At 37.5% G+C, this 19,632-nt stretch overlaps 1 protein-coding gene across 1 annotated transcript in view; it reads right to left on the bottom strand.

Annotated features, from left to right (window-relative positions):
* Positions 1 to 19,632, bottom strand: part of DDX10 (DEAD-box helicase 10) — a 313,368-nt gene that overhangs the window by 233,708 nt on the left and 60,028 nt on the right. The window contains exon 13 of the mRNA XM_040257930.1: positions 18,244 to 18,718. Within this exon, the coding sequence (XP_040113864.1) occupies positions 18,244 to 18,718 (475 nt within the window). The remainder of the gene's footprint in view (positions 1 to 18,243; positions 18,719 to 19,632) is intronic.

Here is a 19,632-nt window from a genome sequence, read left to right as displayed (position 1 = left end):
CAATATTCATATGTAACCCATTCTGTGTTCCTCTGTATTTCTATCTCACTATTTAAAAATGCATATTCGTGTCAATATTAGCAATGAGAAGTCAAAAACATGTAATTAGCAAGAATAACGGAGAAGGCAATGGCACCCCACTCCAGTACTCTTGCCTGGAAAATCCCATGGATGGAGGAGCCTGGTAGGCTGCAGTCCTTGGGGTTGCAAAGAGTCGGACACGACTGAGCAACTTCACTTTCACTTTTCACTTTCATGCATTGGAGAAGGAAATGGCAACCCACTCCAGTGTTCCTGCCTGGAGAATCCCAGGGACGGGGGAACCTAGTGGGCTGCTGCCTACGTGGTCGCACAGTGTCAGACAGGACTGAAGCAACTTAGCAGCAGCAGCAGCAGCAGCAAGAATAATCTTCAGGTTTTGAATGGACTGGGTTTCCCAGTATCTGAGGTCTTCCTAGAACTTTTATTGATTCCTTTTTTATTTAATTTGGTTGTAATTAAAGCACATATTCAGTAGGAATTCAAATCTTTTAGGTATATTCATGCTTATTTTATGACCTGGTATATGATGTATTATGAATACTCCATGTGAACTGGAAAAGAACAAAAACTCTGCAGTTGTTGGATATATTGCTCTAAAGTATTAATTAGGCTTAGGTGGTTGATAATAATATCCAGGTTCTCAACATCTTCATATGTCTATTGGTTTTTTAAAATCAACTTGCTCTATCATTTGCTGACAAAGGAGAGCTAACTGGTCCTAACATGATTTGGAGCTCTTCTCCTGCTCTTTCTTCCAGAGGTCTCTCCTCTTTCTGAGGGCCATAATTGCCCTGCTGATGGTTTAGTCTCTAAGTCATGTCTGGCTCTTGCAACCCCATGGACTGTAGCCCACCAGGTTCTTGTGCTCAAGGAATTTCCCAGTCAAGTGTTCGTGGGATTTTGCAGGCAAGCATACAGGAGTGGGTTTCCATTTCCTTCTCCAGGGCACTTTCTCGATCCAGGGATCAAATCCGCATCTCCTGCACTGCAGGTAGATTCTCTACTGACTGAGCCACGAGGGAAGCCCTAATCCAACTCTCCTCCTCAGACCAGAAAGACTGCATACTTTCCATGAGAGTATGTAAGTCTGACCCATCCTTAGGACAGATGGACCCCCACTGTCCTCCACAGACTCCCAATCTCTAAGTCTGACCCATCCTTAGGACAGAGGGACTGCAACAGAAAATTCATCCTGTGCCAGCCAGTCCTTTCTTGCAAGTTTTGACTCCCCTCTAAAGTCTGTTTACTTTTGCTTTCTGGAGTCCTGTAAATTTGTTTTGCCCAAAACTTATGATTCTTAATTGCAGGAGGGTCAGTCTGTTAGGCACTTACTATACTCACATCACAGAAGCCTCTAGGCAGACTTAAATTTGTTTTCAATGTTACTTAGTGTTTGTGTGTGTATGCGCGTGCACATGCAAGCACATGCATGGGTGTATTTCTGTCTGAAACCTAATAATACTCAGTATACCCCAAGGTCTCAGGAAGGCCAAAATCCATAAACTTTGATAGGACAAATTCCATGACTCAATAAATTTGGCATCACAGTATATATAGCAAGAGTTGGATCACTGATAGTACCGATTAGATATGCATTTAATCAAGACAATTCTGATGGGCTATGTTACAGGCTGGATTTGAGAAAGGAGATCAGTTAGGGGACTAAAGTAACAGCCCAAAGGAAAGAATAAGGGAAGGTGGTAGGCCGAAAGAGAATGAGGACTGAGTCAAAGATATTAGAAATATATAGGTAATTAAGTAAATTCCCCAGAAATCAAAAGGAATGTCAGAGTAGAATTCACAAACATTTTGCCCCTACAATATTATGCCATTAACTTCTTTTCATGTTTCTTACATCCACTGCTATCACCTCAGTCTACTTAGAAATGGGAAATTATTGTTCCTGTGAAAACTCTTCCATACCATATTAAAAGTGGGCCTCACTATTCAATCATCACACTCTGGCCCAACTGAATATATCATTCTTTTCAATATAGAGATCTAGGCTGCCACCACCAACTAATCAGTTAGCATTCAACAGGAAACCTACTTGCTAACCTTGATTTATATTTTGATCAGACTGATACACCGAAAATGGTTTATATTTAATCAGACTAAATAAACACTGGGGACACAGGTTCAATCCCGGGATTGGGAAGATCCCCTGGAGAAGGAAATGGCAACCCACTCCAGTACTCTTGCCTGGGAAATCCCATGGACAGAGGAGCCTGGTGGGTTATAGTCCATAGGGTCACAAAAGAGTTGGACACAGCTTAGTGACTAGAACACAACAGACTAAAAAATATATATATGTTAAATAAATAAATATTTATACTTCCAAGAGCAAATTCATATCCTGAGTCTCGTAATCTAGCACAACCTACCTATCCAAATTTAGCTACGGTTCCCTTCTCTATACCTTCACAGCTCCATCCAGTCCCCTTTCCCAGCACGATATGTATATTTCTATCTGCAAGTCTTTGTTTATGCTATCACCTTGCTAAAAAACCTTTTAATCACAATTTTAGCTAAATTCCTTTCTTCAAAGCTCAATTCAAGTCGCATTCTCACACGGCATTCTCTCACTGCTGCTGCTGCCAAGTCACTTGAGTCATGTCCAACTCTGTGCAACCCCATAGACGGCAACCCACCAGGCTCCCCCGTCCCTGGCATTCTCCAGGCAAGAACACTGGAGTGGGTCGCCACTACCTCCCTCCAAAACATTTTTATAACATATCTAAGCTAACAGGTACTGTTAAGCATCTTTTAATGTTTATGCTCTATATACTCAACCAAACTACAAACATGAGAAAAAGCAACTTATTGGTCATCAGGCAAACGCAAACCAAATCCACGATATCTTTTCACATCCAGAAGGATGGCTATAATCAAAAAGATACACGGTAACAAGTGATAATGGAGATATGGGAGGACTGAAGCTCTCATACACCGCTAGTGAGTGGTACAATCACTCTGGAAAACTTGCAAAAAGCTAAACATTCTTACTACAGACCTAGCAACGGCAATCCTCAGTATTTACCCAACAGAAATGAATACTTAGGTTCACACAAAAATTTGTACATGAATGTTCATAGCAGCATCATTCATCACTGCCAAAAGATGGACATTGATTAATGGATAAACAAATTGTGGTGTATCTATACAGTGGAATATTATTCAGCCACAGAAAGAAATAAAGTACTGATACAAGCAACAATATGAATGAAGCTTAAAAACATTATCCTAAGTTAAAGACGCTAGTCACAAGAGACCACATATATGATTCCATTTATGTGAAATATCCAAAATAAGCAAACCTGTAGAGACAGAAAATATTTTACCAGTTGCTTATGACTGAGGAAAAATGGGGGCTTGAGGAGTAACAGCTAAAGGGTGTGGGATTTCCTTTCAGAGGTAATGAAGCATTCCATAATTGTGGTGACGGGTGGACAACTCTGCAAACATATTAAAGCTTTTCAGTTGTACAATTTAAACAGATGAATTTTATAATACATGAATTATATCTCAATAAAGTTGTTATCAAGAAAGAGAGGACTGGGGGGACATGCTGAAAGTCTTCTACTGAGAACGGAATAACACAATGCACTAATTTCCAACATATCTAACGATATTTCAGGTCTTCAAGGTCTAGAAGAGTTCACTATCTGAATTATTTTCTTCTTGCTGATAAAATCACAATTATAAATGCTAACTGTATAATAATTAAGGCTATTCAGAGAATTACTCAGACAACTGTAAAAAGGAAGACTAACTTTTAGAAGTCATATTTTAAGATGAATCTGTATCAGCTTTCCTTTACTAGATAATTATGATCAGGTTTATATTTAAGCTGTAGCAGTAGTCTTTGTAGTGAACGTGAATAATACGAAAACATAGAATCAGAATCACCTTTTACCTGCTCCATGGTTGTTCACACTTCCTGTAAAGCTCTTCTACTCTTCCAGAACTAACTGATTCAAACTATTGCCCCCAACCCTGCTCATACCCTTTCCCTCTTTCTCCATCTATTAGATCCAACACAGCCTTTAGTACTAGTCAAGAACCAACTACTCTAGAAAGATCTCTAAGACTCTAGCCCAAATTCAAATTATTTTATTACTATAGGTAAATATTTTACCTTATCTTCTTTTTAGCTATCTTATACTGTTTTTTCACCTAACATTTCCACATAAATGTCCTATTTCAACTATACAGCTTTCCTAAGAGTGGACAAGTCTAATTTTTTCATATTTGGTACAGTAACATATCCACATTAAGTGAGTAAAACAAACAAATACTTGATTAACTACAGTAGGGGAAAACGTGACAGAAGATATTTAAGGCCAACTGACAAAAACAATCCCAAGTGCTCAGGCTAACCCACTATCCCTAAAGGTTCAGCACTTGTATTCTTTCAACAGACTTCTGGATCCTGGAACTATGAATTATTTCAGTGAAAGTAGGAATAAATAAGTCCCAAAGTGGCTGTGGGTGTTTTTACAGAGACCTCAACAGAAAAAGAAGCTGGTGTTCTCAGTAGTCCAGCAGGGTCTTTCAACCTGAGAAAACCTCAGATAAAAATAACCTCATTAAATAATCATCAGTTTCCACCTGCTAAGGCTTTACATTTCACACAATGTATGCAACTCAATACACACAGACACTCTTAGAAAAATGCTTCCCCAACTGCAATGAAACTACTCTTTCCCTAAACTTCTGATCTGCGGAGTTCCTAGAAAACCATGATATTAATCAGGACATAACTAAGTATAAATGAATTGTAGATCTGAATCTGAAAAAGCTTATGAATCATTATTCCCCTTTATACTACTAAATACACTTTTTGCAAGAACTTATAAATCCAACACAGATGTGAATACACAGACCTGCCAAAACAATTCTGTCATTTCTGGTTTAAAATAATTTATCACGTTACTCATCTCTCAAAAGAGACAGTGCACGTACTGCCTAGCAGTTCTTAGATTGCTTCTCCAAGATTCTGAAGTATGGGGACGCCAGGATTCAAAGGGGGCCGCATATGGAGAAGCATCTGGGCCAGCACTAAGAACAGGAAGCCGGCCTCCATTTGCCTACTAAGGTTAAGTCTTGGCTGAAGCAGAAATACACACCTGGGAAAGTCTCCCAGGCTCCTAGAAACAGAGATCCAAACTCACATTCTACTCAAAACTATAACCCCATCTAGACCTAAAACAAGCCACTGATGGGCAGCATTAGGATCGAACTAACCTCTACAAGTAAACTCATCATAAAATGAAATTACTGGTGATTCAATATAAGAGGAGAAGGAAATGGCAACCCAGTATTCTTGCCTGGAAAATTCCATGGATGGAGGAGCCTGGTGGGCTCCAGTCCAAAGTATTGCAAAGACTCAGTCACAACTGAGCAACTGACACAACACAGGTTGTTAACTTTGCTATAGAGTTTTCTCAACCATCTTTAGAAAAAGGTGATTAGCCAAAATGTCACTTAAATTTTTATTTTTCCTGAAAACACAGAGGATCAGAAGAAAACAGGTCCTAGAGATCAAAATAATCAATATGCAGAGAAAAGGATAATGGATGAATTAAGTAAGGCTTAGGAAAGATTTCACACAAGCTATTTATTCTGTATCTAACCCAGCTTTTCTAATCCAACACAAGAGTAGGATTAAGATTAACCCATTCAGGCAACAAATCTTTGACTCACTCTCAGTACACTTTTTATCAAATGGTACAGTCTCAAATTGGGAGAAGGAATCTGATTAAACAGACAAAACATCAACTAGATTTGAATTAGAGTCTCTACTCATTTATTTATTCATTAATCCCATTCAACAAACAGCTACTAGAACCCTATTATAATGACAGGCAACCCAGACAGATATAAAGACACAAAAATGAATAGTGTATATTCCCTACCTCGGTAACAGCACATCATCTGGTGGGGAAGACAGTAGCAGGACAGTGCCGTGTGCTCAGGACTATGGGAGCATGAGGACAGGCTGCTCAGGACACATACTCCGGAGCAGCTGTTGTGATTCCAGCAAACGTTACCTACCCACTATTTTCAGTTCAGTTCAGTCGCTCAGTCGTGTCCAACTCTTTGCGACCCCATGAATCGCAGCACGCCAGGCCTCCCTGTCCATCACCAACTGCCGGAGTTCACTCAGTCTCACGTCGATCGAGTTGGTGATGGCATCCAGCCATCTCATCCTCTGTCGTCCCCTTCTCCTCCTGCCCCCAATCCCTCCCAGCATCAGAGTCTTTTCCAATGACTCAACTCTTCACATGAGGTGGCCAAAGTACTGGAGTTTCAGCTTTAGCATCAGTCCTCCCAATGAATACCCACTACTTTAGGCCTTACCAAATAAAAGCAACAGTTCTCACACAGATGAATCTGTGCCTCCTTCATGCTGATCACTTTAACTAGTTTTTCTACATTCTGATTTGAGAGAAACACACCGGAACAGAACCAGAAGGACACAGTTCTGACTCTGCTACAACCAAGTATTAAGAGACAATCATCCATGGGTCTCTCATGTTTCTGTGAATCTTAAATCAGTTACTCTTCCAGGTTATCTTTTCAAGGATATCAATATAGCATACAGCTATAGAAGGCAGAGATACTACCTCTCTTGGGGAGAGCGGGCAGTGAACAGATTTGCTCCTGAACAGGTTAATAAAGTCTCTCTTTGGATAATAGCTGGACAGATTTCCTAGCAAGACTGCAGGTTTCCTAGCTCTGACACATATCTACTCTGTGGATAGCTCCAACCTGGGGACACCCCCACGCAGCCCCTGTGGAACCTTAAAGGCAAGGGAACCAATGCAAACTTGAAGTACAGGCAGCTTGCTGTGCCATGAGTTACCTAGCAACATATATCAAAATGTGGCAGGCTAACTCATGGCAAGTAGAGCAGAATCTCAGACTTCATGGTTCTTGAAACCTAGAAACATTTTTTCTCTTTTCAAAATATAGATGAATACAAAAAGCCAAAGTAATCTGCAATTTCTAACACAGAACAGCACTAGTTAATGGAAGGTGGGAAAAGGAAAAGAGGAAGAAAAACCCAGTATACCACATCTAATCCTGTAACTATAAATCCATTATAAATCTGGTTAGCAGTGTTAACAGACAGGCTGGAAACAAGATAGGCAGGCAGGCTCCAGGACACTGATGGAATATTCTTGGGCAAAAAATATCTGTGTTCCCTCCTTGATGTGGAAAGGCAAGTTAGAAATAGATTATTATCTCTAAAAATACTCCCTGAACACCACTACTTTGTTCGTTATTAAATAAAAAGGTTCAACAGCTATTAACCCATGTATTACTAAGTATGCTTGAAATTGAGTCAACCTAAGAACCTTTAATGGAAATAGTAAGGAGAAAATAACATTCACTAAAAGATAGCTTTTCAGATTTCTTAAAAAAAAAAAAAAAAGCTCAGTCTGAGAAGATTTGGATAAGGAGTAGAAACAGACCCTAATAAAAAGTTACCTATTATTTGATTTGTAAAGTTCTACTTTATGGAATGCCAAAAGATAGGAAAAATAGTCCAGATAGATCAAAAGATGCAAAACAAACAAACAAACAAAAAATCCCAATCCACAAGAAAGAATGTTATTCAGCAAGTTCTTACTAAGTGTTTTTGGACTATGCAACCATACCCTACATCAAACATTCTCCAATTAGTACATCTTCCAAAATTAGGTATCACAGCAAGGAAGAAAGCATTCCTCTGCTCCATTGCTTCCCATGACAAAAACTAGCAGATATGAAAATGTGTGCAGGTGGAAGAATTATTCTAACCTGTAATCATAAACAAAAAAACTAATAGGGAATATGCCATTTTAATTTAGAAAACAAACTCAGGTAGGAATTATTACTAGGAGGCAAGCTCTATAGTGATTGCCACTGAGAAATTAATTGATTTGCTTATTCCACCAATGTGAGGGATAGGGAGAGAACAGACCAACAGTAAGAAAATTTTATCGAGAGATTATCCCTGAAAATATGAGCCCCATACTTTTATGTGCTTTCAGAAAAGTTGCAATATGTGATTTCACGTTTGCCTAATGCTTGGGATTTTCTTCATATATTCCAGGAATATTTACAGTACCCAGTATACTAAGGCAGTTGTTTCTGGAGCTTAAAATTAATGCACTGTAAGAATCAGCACTGCATTGGCTTTATTAGAACTATAACAAAATATCACTCTGTTTTCAATCATTTACTATGCCAAATAAAAACCAGCAGATTCTCTGCCCAACAGTATATCAGGACCGTCTGCCACCTCTACTCTTAACAGCCAGCAGGCAAGCTAAAAGAAGAAAAGAACGGAAAACAAACCGAAAACAGCAACAGTGTTCTTGGGGAGAAAATGTCCAGAGATTAAGATGGTCTGCCTCTTGCTTAAGAGAGATATACCTTTTATTCCATAGCAAAACACTCCCAGTTTGAAAAATAATAAAATTTTAAAATTCAGTTTATTAAAAATGCACCATAGATGTTTCTAATTATGCTTTGTTTAGGAAGAGTTCTATCATTGCTTTCTTTTCTTTTGATACCAAGTATGAAACTGCATCAATGACTGCCAAGGAAAGGCTCATTGAAGGAAATGACCCGACACTAGAAACAAGCAATCAGTGTCTATCACATAAACAATGTTGCAGAGAACGCAGTTATAAGCAAGAAGTATTGTTATCTGCTCTCAAGAAGATTCATCTGTCTACATATTCCTCAGTATAGTCAATGTTTTACCAAAAGCCCATTTACCAACCAGTTCTTCCTCTGAATCGCTCCTTGCTTAAGTGCTGAACAAGGAACCGATACCAACAAGGGCCAAGGAACCCGCATATCCCAACTGTGGTGGTATTCCTCACAGGGCCAAATCCTATTCATCAAAAATAACCCAAAAGCCATAGGAGGGTTAAAGAGAAACCACATGATTTTCTAAATGACAAACATCATTCATTACATACATAAACACACCCCGCAACACTGTATTCTACTATGGCCATACAAACAAAAGAGATGGGGAGGGAAAAAAAAGAATACAGAAAGAGGTTTTATGACCAAATAGTAAAAGAGAAAAATACTCATGTAACGCAGAGAGAAAAACAGAAGGCAGCAGAAAAGGTAAAAAACTAAGAAAACAAAGAGAGGCTCATGTATTAAAACAATTTTAACTATTTTCTTTAATATATTTTATAACATTATTGGTCTGTGATAAATTGGAGATTAAAATGCTAGCCCTTCAGCAAACATAACTTGAGAAGCAAATTTTAAATCATAAAATCACTATACTAATCTTATAATCATAAAATCACTATACTAATCTTATACTTATTTCATGAGTAAATAAGTTTATACTTAGACTTTACTATGACTGAAAAATAGGCCTTTCTTAATATACAAGCATCCCTTTTCCCACTGAACTTCACTACAGTGCCACTGCTCTGACCAATTTACTTGCTGGTGCCTACTTCCAAGAGGGTCTGAATTCTCTTTCCAGTCCCCCTACCAAGCCTAGCTTTCAAGTGCAATTAAACAACCGGCCATTCACAACACATGCTCAGAGCATCAGTAAAACTGGGGTATTTTAAGAAAAAATGTTTTTGAAATAACATATTTCAACAAAAGCAATAAAGTAATCATCATGGAAAATATAACTTCAGGACTTTTACTGTTTTAAAATGTACTTTTTGTTTCAAATTACATATGACCAGAGGAAACACCATAATCTTCAGTGCTTAAAACATCTAATGTCTTAAACCAGCAATGGTAGAAGAATGCCTTCTCAGGGATGTACCTCTGACCATCCTGCTACTTGAAACGCTACACCCCATCACCTGAACACTGTCTCCCCCTTACCTTGCCTCATTTTTCCCACAGCAAATGTTTATATTTTTTGTCCATCTCCCCTTACTAGAACGTAAGCTCCATGAGGAGCGGGAACGTGATCTTTCAACACCAGGCAAAAAGCAAGTGTGCAATAAATATCTGCTGAAGGAGAGAATTTTTTTTCTTAATTTCATTAATCCTTCATTTAATAAGCTTTCATTTCATCTAAAATAGAAACTTTCATGATAGGAAAAAAGCTTCACATCAAAGAAAAGGTGATTTAACTCTGCCCATCACCACCAGATGGCACTAGCTTAAACTGCTGCCTTGGACTTAGACATGGCATGGCACAGATTTTTGAAGCTGCATTTCAAAAGCACACACCGAAATGAACAAAGTCAAAAGTGAAATACATTTAGACAAATTTAAGAAACTTGAACAGTTAAATCCAGAGTCGCCACAAAGACAGTTTTTCCATTAAAAAGCTTTAGGTAAATATACACATACTGACAGTTTAGACTCAAGAACAAAGGATCTCAAAAAAGGCATGTTGGAACTAACCTGTTTAAAAGCAGAAAACCTGGCATAGTAGTCTAAATTATTTATAGTTATATTTGTTATATGGATACAAGTACTTGTCAATGACTTTGGAAAGATCCTTATTTCTAATTATCCTAAGAGTCAAGTTCAAGGTCAACTTCTATGACCAATTTCAGCAGCCTGTCCTATTTCAAACTTGTTTCCTTATCTCTATTTTATGTTAAAATCAAGAATATCCTGATAAATGTAGTTACTGAAATTTAGGCTATAAAAGTAGGTCATGAGAAAATCCAGTACTAGTCAGCAGTTCCTTTAAACACTGAATATGTATAAAACTAGGAAATGAAAAAAAAAAACAAGATGAAATACTTTTGATACAATAATAATGCAGCATATGAAAGAATAAACATCAATCCAAAAACTTTTAGCTTTCCATTGAGAATTTACATCCTGAGGAAACCATTTGCTAATAAAAAAAAATCAAATAGAGAAGAAAAGATACACACACATATGCACACACCAACTGGGTATGTACATTTAAACTTCAAGTCACACAGTAACTCTTCCTTTTGAATTGAAATGAAGCTCTTAAGAATTAAGCACAGAATGCCAAAAAGGGAGGGGGGGCACCTGTAAGAAAAAAAAATAACATCATATATACCAACTCTGAGCTACCAAACATTTAAGACTGTTTCTACTTCATGGTATCAAAAATTGAGAATAAAGTTTCTTGACTCTCTCAGGTTTTATTAATATTTTGAAGAGTTTTCCCTTCTGTTTAATTCAACAGCAATATATAAGATTGTTGCATACAAAGGTTATGACAATCCCAGGAATCACCAAGAAATGGAAATTAAGACAGTCATTTAGGTATATTACTAACAGCCAAGAAGAAAAGTACTAGCAAAACAGATAACTGGAATCCAGAGGCCAGTGGAGTAAATAAGTAAAGAAAGACTTTCGAGGAAGAAGCAAGATCAGCAATGAATCATGAAAGATAAAGCCATGAAAGCATGGACTGGAGAGACTCTCGGAAGAAGGAATCCCTTCAGTGCCAGTGGAAACGCGCTCTGGGAAGAATGGGCCGGCTGCTAAGTGAACAGCTTACAGAGCCCAAATGACAAGGATGAACTGAAGGCCAACCACTTGAAAAAAACATAGACTTGAGAGAGGTTCACGGGAAGATGATTCAGAAGAACAATATTTGGGACCAATTATGAGGCTTATCCCACAAGCCAAGCCTGAAGTGAAAATGGTCTGGGGGAAGAGTAGTGGTAGTGCTAGTGGGAAGTAAAGAAGAACACAACAAGTAAAGACTATTAAACTAAAGGACACCTGCTAAAATGCAGAAATGACAGGAATCAAAAAAAGCACAATAAAAGAATCAGATGGGCCCAGGCACAGCAAATTCCACTTTTGCCACTTTACTAATTGTGAAACATTAGGCAAGCAATCAAACTTTTCAAAGCCTCTGTTTCTTAACCCACAAAATGGGGGTAATACTGTACAAGGTTGTGGTAAGAGTTTAAGCAATGAGAAGAGATATTCAAAGGCATAGCAGATTACAGAAAACCAAGAAATGTTCATTACTTCCTGATCTTCTACAAAAACATAGTTATCTGCAAGAAATTTCTGAAAATAAGTTAACATGGTTCATTCCCATTTTTAAATCAAATAATTATGAGGATTAAAAAAAAAAAAACAGCTAAATCAGCACTCTGCTAAAGCAGTTCATCACCATACCCAATCACTCCTCAAACAAGGGCATTACTTTCTCTAAAGTCCATTTTTAAAAAATTTTATCAGAGTATAGCTGATTAAAAATTTGATACTAAGTTTCCACTGTATCAGGGAAGCCCTATATACATCTGAATGTGAAAGTCACTCAGTTGTGTCCGACTCATGGGGACCTCACAGTCTATATCGTCCATGGAATTCTACAGGCCAGCATACTGGAGTGGGTAGCTATTCCCTTCTCCAGGGCATCTTCCTAACCCAAGGTCTCCCGCATTGCAGGAGGATTCTTTACCAGATGAGCCACGAGAGCAGCACAAAGAATGAATGATCTGCCCTCTCTGAGGTTCTCATTGAGGACCTTCAGATTATGAGACTGACATGCTGCCTATTGCACTAAGAGGGCAGACACATACACATATATTCACTGTTTTAAAGATTATTTTCCCATATAGGTCATTACAGATATTGAGTAGAGTTCCTGATGCTATTCAGTAGGTCCTTATTGCATGCTAAGTTACTTCATTTGTGTCCAGCTCTTCATGATCCTAAGGACTATAGCCCACCAGGCTCCTCTGTCCATAGGATTCTCCAGGCAAGAATACTGGAGTGGGTGCCAGGCCATCCTCCAAGGGATTTTCCGGACCCAGGGATCAAACCCACATTTCTTGAGTCTCCTGTATTGGCAGGTAGGTTCTTCACCACTAGCACCACCTGGAAAGTCCAGGTCCTCATTAGTTAGCTATTTTATATGTGAAAGTGAAAGTCACTCAGTCGTGTCCAGTACTTTGTGACCCCATGGACTAAACAGTCCATGGAATTCTCCAGACCAGAATACTGGAGTGGAGTCTATCCCTTCTCCAGGGGACCGTTCCAACCTAGGAATTGAACCAGGGTCTCCTGCAGTGCAGGCAGATTCTTTACCAGCTAAGCTAACCAGGGAAGCCCATTTTATGCATAGCAGTGTGTATATGTCAATCCCAATATCTTGATTTATCCCTTCCCCTGCCTTCCCCCACAGTAACCCCATAAGGTTGTTTTCTATATCTGTGACTCTATTTCCATCTTGTAAATAAGTTTATTTGTAACATTTTTTTTAGATTCCACATATAAGCAATATCATATGACATTAGTCTTTCCCTGCCTGACTTCCTTCATTCAGTATGACAATATCTAGATTCATCCATGATGCTGCAAATGGCATTATTTCATTCTTTTTTATGAATAATATTCCATTGTATATATGTACCACATCTTCTTTATCATTCCTTTGTCAACAGTCCATTTAAAAATGTCCATTTTTAAATGAACAGTCTTAAAACATATAAACAATATTCATAACCTAATATCTTCTATATAGTATTTTTGAGAGGTATACTGTACAGTATAAATATCCACAAGAACACTGCCAGTTAACTGGACAGAGAACTCCACCCTGAAAAATATTCCTATAATAATGAATTTCATTTAATGATTCCACATGATATATCTACTCTCAACATCATTTTTAATTTTATTTATAACCAAACGATTCATTTCTAAAGGGCACTGTACTTGCCTAGTTACAGTCTAAATATATCAAATTATAAACTCCTTAAATATCTGGCTAAAACATCAGCTGGACCTGTGGTATCAGAATACGGCTTAGTACTATCCAGATCAATGCAGGACCCAGAAAATGTGAAAACTGGTCTATCAACTATGTTAAAATCAAAAAAGTTGTCTTGTTTTCTGATACTATTACATCTAGAATAAATAAAATGCATCACTTTTTCTTTCTATAATGCATCCTGACTCAAAAAACGCTTTATTTTCAGTACTACCTCAGACACTGCCTAGCCACTGCACTGGCAAACCTCTATCAACTCTTTACTTTTATTTTCCTATTATACTTCCTCAAGTGGAAATAACAGCTAACTTTAACTATACTCCTTCTACATACACAAACTGTTCTGGTTACTTTCTATCTCTAGCCACCTCAATAACTCTGACAGGGAGTAACTTCACAGAGATGGTCACTAGGCCGCAGTATTGAAACTGAACATATCAGAAACAGCTCCCCACATTAAACACACTTTCCTGTGGCCGTGGTTTTGCTCATTCTGTACTCTCTGCTTAGAATGTTCTTTTTCCCCTTCCTATTAATTTATATCCATTCTTTTTTTAATTTTTTAATTGAAGGATAACTGCTTTATACAATTTTGTTGTTTTCTGTCTAACCTCAGTATGAATCAGCCATAGGTACACATATGTCCTCTCCCTCTTGAATCTCCCTCCCATCTTCCTCCCCATCCCACCCCTCTAGGTTGATACACAGCCCCTGTCTGAGTTCCCTGAGACCTACAGCAAATTCCGTTGGCTATCTATTTTACATATGGTAATGTAGGTTTCCATGTTACTCTTTCCATACATCTCACCCTCTCCTCCCCTCTCCCCATGTGCACAGTTTGTTCTCTATGTCTGTTTTTCCATGGCTGCCCTGCAAATAAATTCTTCGGTACCATCTTTCTAGATTCCATAGATATGTGTTAGTATACGATATTTATCTTTCTCTTTCTGACTTACTTCACTCTGTATAATATAGGCTCTAGCAATAGCAGAATATACGAAGCAGAAGAACAGATTAGTGAGCTAGAAGATAAAATGGTGGAAATAACTGCTGAAGAGCAGAATAAAGTAAAAAGAACAGAAAGAACTGAGGATAGTCTCAGAGACCTCTAGGCCAATATGTTAAACTCATATCCATTCTTTAAGGCTCAACTTCTCTCATGATATCTTCTCTACTACAGTGCCAATGTTAACATTTAAAAAAATTTGGTTTCAAGAATCAATAAAGAAATCCAAAATTTTGTACTGAAATTTCAGTTTAATAATCTGTTAAAGTATACGCCTCTGAAACTTACTAAGAACCTAGCTCAGTCCCTGGCATCTCGTAAGCACTCAGTAATCACTGCCAGGAGGACAGAACAAAAAAAGCAAGGAGGAAGAGAAAGGGGAAAGGGGTCAGGACAAGAGTCAGAAAAATCCCAGCTCCCATATGTTGGAATAAATCAAGACCCACTTGACTTCACACTCTAAGATGTCTGGCTCTAGGTAAGTGATCACACCATCATGGTTATCTGGGTCATTAAGATCTTTTTTGTATAGTCATTCTGTGTATTCTTGCCACCTATTCTTAATATCTTCTGCTTCTGATAGGTTCGTACCATTTCTGTCCTTTATTGTGCCCATCTTTGCATGAAATGTTCCCTTGGTATCTCTAGTTTTCTTGAAGAGATCTCCAGTCTTTCCCATTTTATAGTTTTCCTCTATTTCTTTGCATTGTTCACTTAGGAAGGCTTTTGTGTCTCTACTTACTATTCTTTGGAACTCTGCATTCAGATGGGTATGTCATTCCTTTTCTCCTTTGCCTTTCACTTCTCTTCTTTTCTCAGCTATTTGTAAGGCCTCCTCAGACTGCCATTTGCCTTCTTGCATTTATTTTTCTTGGGGATGGTTTTGATCACCACCTCCTGTACAATGTTACAAACATCCATTCCATAGTTCTTCAGGCACTCTGTAATCTAATCCCTTGAATCTATTTGTCACTTCCACTGTATAATCGTAAGTGATTTGATCTAGGTCATACCTGAATGATCTAGTGGTTTTCCCTACTTTCTTCAATTTCAATCTGAATTTGGCAATAAGGAGTTCATGATCTGAGCTGCAGTCAGCTCCTGGTCTTGTTTTTGCTGACTGTATAGAGCTTATCCATATTCGACTGCAAAGAATACAATCAACTTGATCTTGGTATTGACTATCTGGTGATATCTATGTGTAGAGTTGTCTCTTATGTTGTTGGAAGAGGGTGCTTGCTATGACCAATGTATTCTCTTAGCCAACAGAATAAATAACAACAATTCTATGTTCACCCTAATGTTGCATAAAATGCATCTGACAAACTTCACCATCCATATCTAATAAAAACAATAAATCAGCCAGAAACAGAATGAACTTTCTCAATCTGTTAAAAGCATTTACAAAAAAAATCTATGGCTAACATCAGATGTCATGGTAAAGGACTGAATGTTTTCCCTCCCTAAGCACAAGACAATGATGCCCAGTCTCACTGCTATTCAACATGCAGTGTAATCAAATAAGAAAATGTAATAACAACATATGGATTGGAAAGGAAGAAATGAAACCATCTTTATTCACAAATACCATGACCAGCTACAGAGAAAATCCAAAAAACATCCAAAGAATCTCAAAAAGCAGCCACAATAACTTAATAGGACAGTTTAGAATGACTGGTATACAAAAACTGCACTTCTACATTCTGGCAAGAAAAAATGGAACCCGAAATTTTTAAAGTATCATTTATGATTGCACTGAAAACTATAAAATAGGAAGAGATGAATCTAACAAAATATGTTTTAAGATGCACATGCTTAAAATAATTTTAAAATGCTAAAAGACACTTAAAGAGGGCCTAAATAAATGGTAAGATATGCTGTATTCATGAACCAGAAGAGTCAACACTGTTAAGATGTCAATTCTCCCCAAATAGATTTCAAGGTTCAATGTAATCTCAATGAAGATGCTACAAGACTTTTTGTAAAATCTTACTAGCTGATTCAAAAATTTATATGGAAATGCAATGGTCTAAAAAATAGACAAAACAAATTTTTAAAATATGAAGCTGGAAGACTAATACTGATCTGAGACTTACTATAAAGCTGTACTAACTGACAATGGTGTTACTGCTGAAAGGACAGCTGTATAGAGCCAAAGCAAGTCAACGTACAGACCTACACAGACGTGGTCAACTAATTTTCAACACAGAGTCAAGGTAACTAGGATGGAAAAAGTGCAGTAACTTCAAGCAGAGTTCTGGTTCAACTAGACAACTATACAGCAAGGAGGGAGGCAGCTGGAATCTCAGCTCTTACCTCACACCAGATACAAAAATTAAACTGAAATGAATACTAGCCTAAATTCAAGTGCTAAAACCATAAAACATCCAAAAGAAAACATAAGTGAAAATTCAAATCAAACTTCAAAAATCAGATTATTGGTCAAGACCTGAATACTGGAGTTAGATACCTAGATCCAAACTCCAATTTAATAACTAACTATGCAACTCACTATTTTACTATCTCTATATCTCAGTTTTTTTCCTCTTACTTGAACCCGATAGGATACCCACCTCACAGGAATTATACAAGGACCATATGAGTTAATGCTTAGAAAACGCCTGATACATATTAAATACTCAGTAAGCATGTTTGCTACTTTTTAAATTGCCATTTAATACTTAAAAAAATACCTATCCAAGTTTCATAGTTCAAAATTTAGTGTTCCCTATTGTGAGTCTTAGAAATGTATAAAGAATAAGAGTTCAGGTTCATTTTTCATTTAAATGCTGTCTAAAGAAACAATCAAGAATAAGGAATACAAAATTAAAAGAAAAATAAGGGAATGGCAGAGAAACATATTTACTGTGCACCTTCACGTATCCCAGGAAACAGGTGCTTTACCTGGATTATCTTTTTTATTCCTCCTAAAATTCCTCCTAAAAAGTTTCTTGAGAAACAAGAAACTTTTAATAAACCTTCATAAGTGGTCTTTAAATAGAAGTGCTGGCATTCTATTTCAAATTATGGATTGGTGCCCAAAACAAAATCTCTCATTAAAAGTTTAGAGAGACTGAATTGTTATAAGGGATATTTGTAATTATTTAACTCAGAAAGCAGTGTGTTAAGAATCACAATGAAGGAGCCTCACATCATAAACCACAGAACCCTATCATCTTACTTAATATTATAATCATGACTCTGGCTACTTTTAAAATATGCATCAGGAAGCCAATAAATGAGAAGATTACAGCTGTCAATCTCTTAAGAGTTCCCGAAGTTTGGAAAAATGAGAATTCTTTGGCACCTATTCCATCTCTAAAGATGTAGACGGAGGGATAGTTTACAGCAAATAAAGTCATTCTACAAATTTCTCCTGGTTATTTTCCCATACTTCCTTAAAGGCAAAAAGCAGCACATCATAAGAGTGGTAAGGAAATAAAAGCCCCTCCAGTGGAGGTAAGCTTACCTGCAGTGTTTTATTCTCTTTGAGATCCAACCCAAACACGTTGTGCCGCTTCACTTTAAAGAAGTCAGTCTCGAGGCCATCGTCGTCCTCCTCGTCATCTCTGTCCAAGAACTGCACAGAGGCTTCCCTGTCCTTCTGGGACTCTTCACTGCTAGGGACAGGCTCAAGTGGAGATCCTTTTGCTCTTCTCAGTTTCTCGACCATTTCTTCTTCATCTTCTTTCTCTTCTTCCTCTTTATCACTAATGCCACTAGCCAGTCTGTAACTTGTCCCTTCTGGTGTCTTCCCACCTTTCTGAAGAATAGACATTTTTTCATTGAAGTAGGCTCTAAATTCTTCTACTTCATCATTGGTGAGGGAAGGAGCCCTTGGCTCAATTACTTTATTATCTTCACTCACTACCAGTTCCTTGCTGGGTTGCTTTTGCATTCTCTGAAGAAATCTTATCCGTGGTGCCACAGCAAGACCAAGAGACCTTAAATATGAGCAAAGGAAGAGTTATCTCAACACACTGATGGTTGTGTTTATGACTTTATTATGAAATGCTTCCTCAGGAGTTCAGATGTTTTAGAGCTTTTTTTAAAAAGAAAATGTCCTTCTGAGATATAACTCCATCTTGACAGGTCAGGTGATCCAAAAGATACTGAATACTTGTCACAAAATATTGGAGATGTCTGTTTTCCATTAGGTGGTTAACATGATTAACAAAATAAAGAGCATACGACCAGAAAAAAACAACTACTAGATCTGTCTATTTCCAGTATAACTCTCTCAGCCTCAGCTTTCTCCGATATTAACACAAGACAAAAATATCTACCAGGCCTATCTCAGTTGTTGTAAATATCTGATGCACTAACTATATGAAAATACTTTGTTTAAAATATGTTTTTATTTATATAAAAATATAAATACTAAAGCTCAGGGGAGGAGGTGGGAGGGAGACTCAAGAGGGAGCAGATACATGTATACATACAGCTGATTCCCACTGTTTACAGCAGAAACTAACACAACAATGTAAAGCATTAACACTCCCATTAAAAATAAATAATATTACCCGTGGCGGATTCATGTTGATGTATGCAAAACCAGTACAATACTGTAAAGTAATTAGCCTCCAATTAAAATAAATAAATTTATATTTTAAAAATAAATAAATAAATAACATTAAAGCTGGAAAAGACCTGGCCATGAAAGAACACATGTTCTCTGCAAGGAATGAATTCAAGTATTATCATCCTCTCTTCTAAGACATTTAACATGGCATAATAACCTCTACAAAAGAAGGATATTTAAACCCGAGACCAAATAAAGAAAAAAAAAAATCTTATTTTCTCCTTCCAAGATCAAGACTTACTTTATGATGAGGTCTTTCCCAGCTTCTAAGTTCCC

Source organism: Oryx dammah, unplaced genomic scaffold (assembly GCF_014754425.2).
Source record: "Oryx dammah isolate SB20612 unplaced genomic scaffold, SCBI_Odam_1.1 HiC_scaffold_17, whole genome shotgun sequence".
NCBI classification, from domain to species: Eukaryota; Metazoa; Chordata; class Mammalia; order Artiodactyla; family Bovidae; genus Oryx; species Oryx dammah.
Note: the sequence above shows the minus strand (reverse complement) of the source record. Positions and strands in the feature narration are given on the sequence as shown.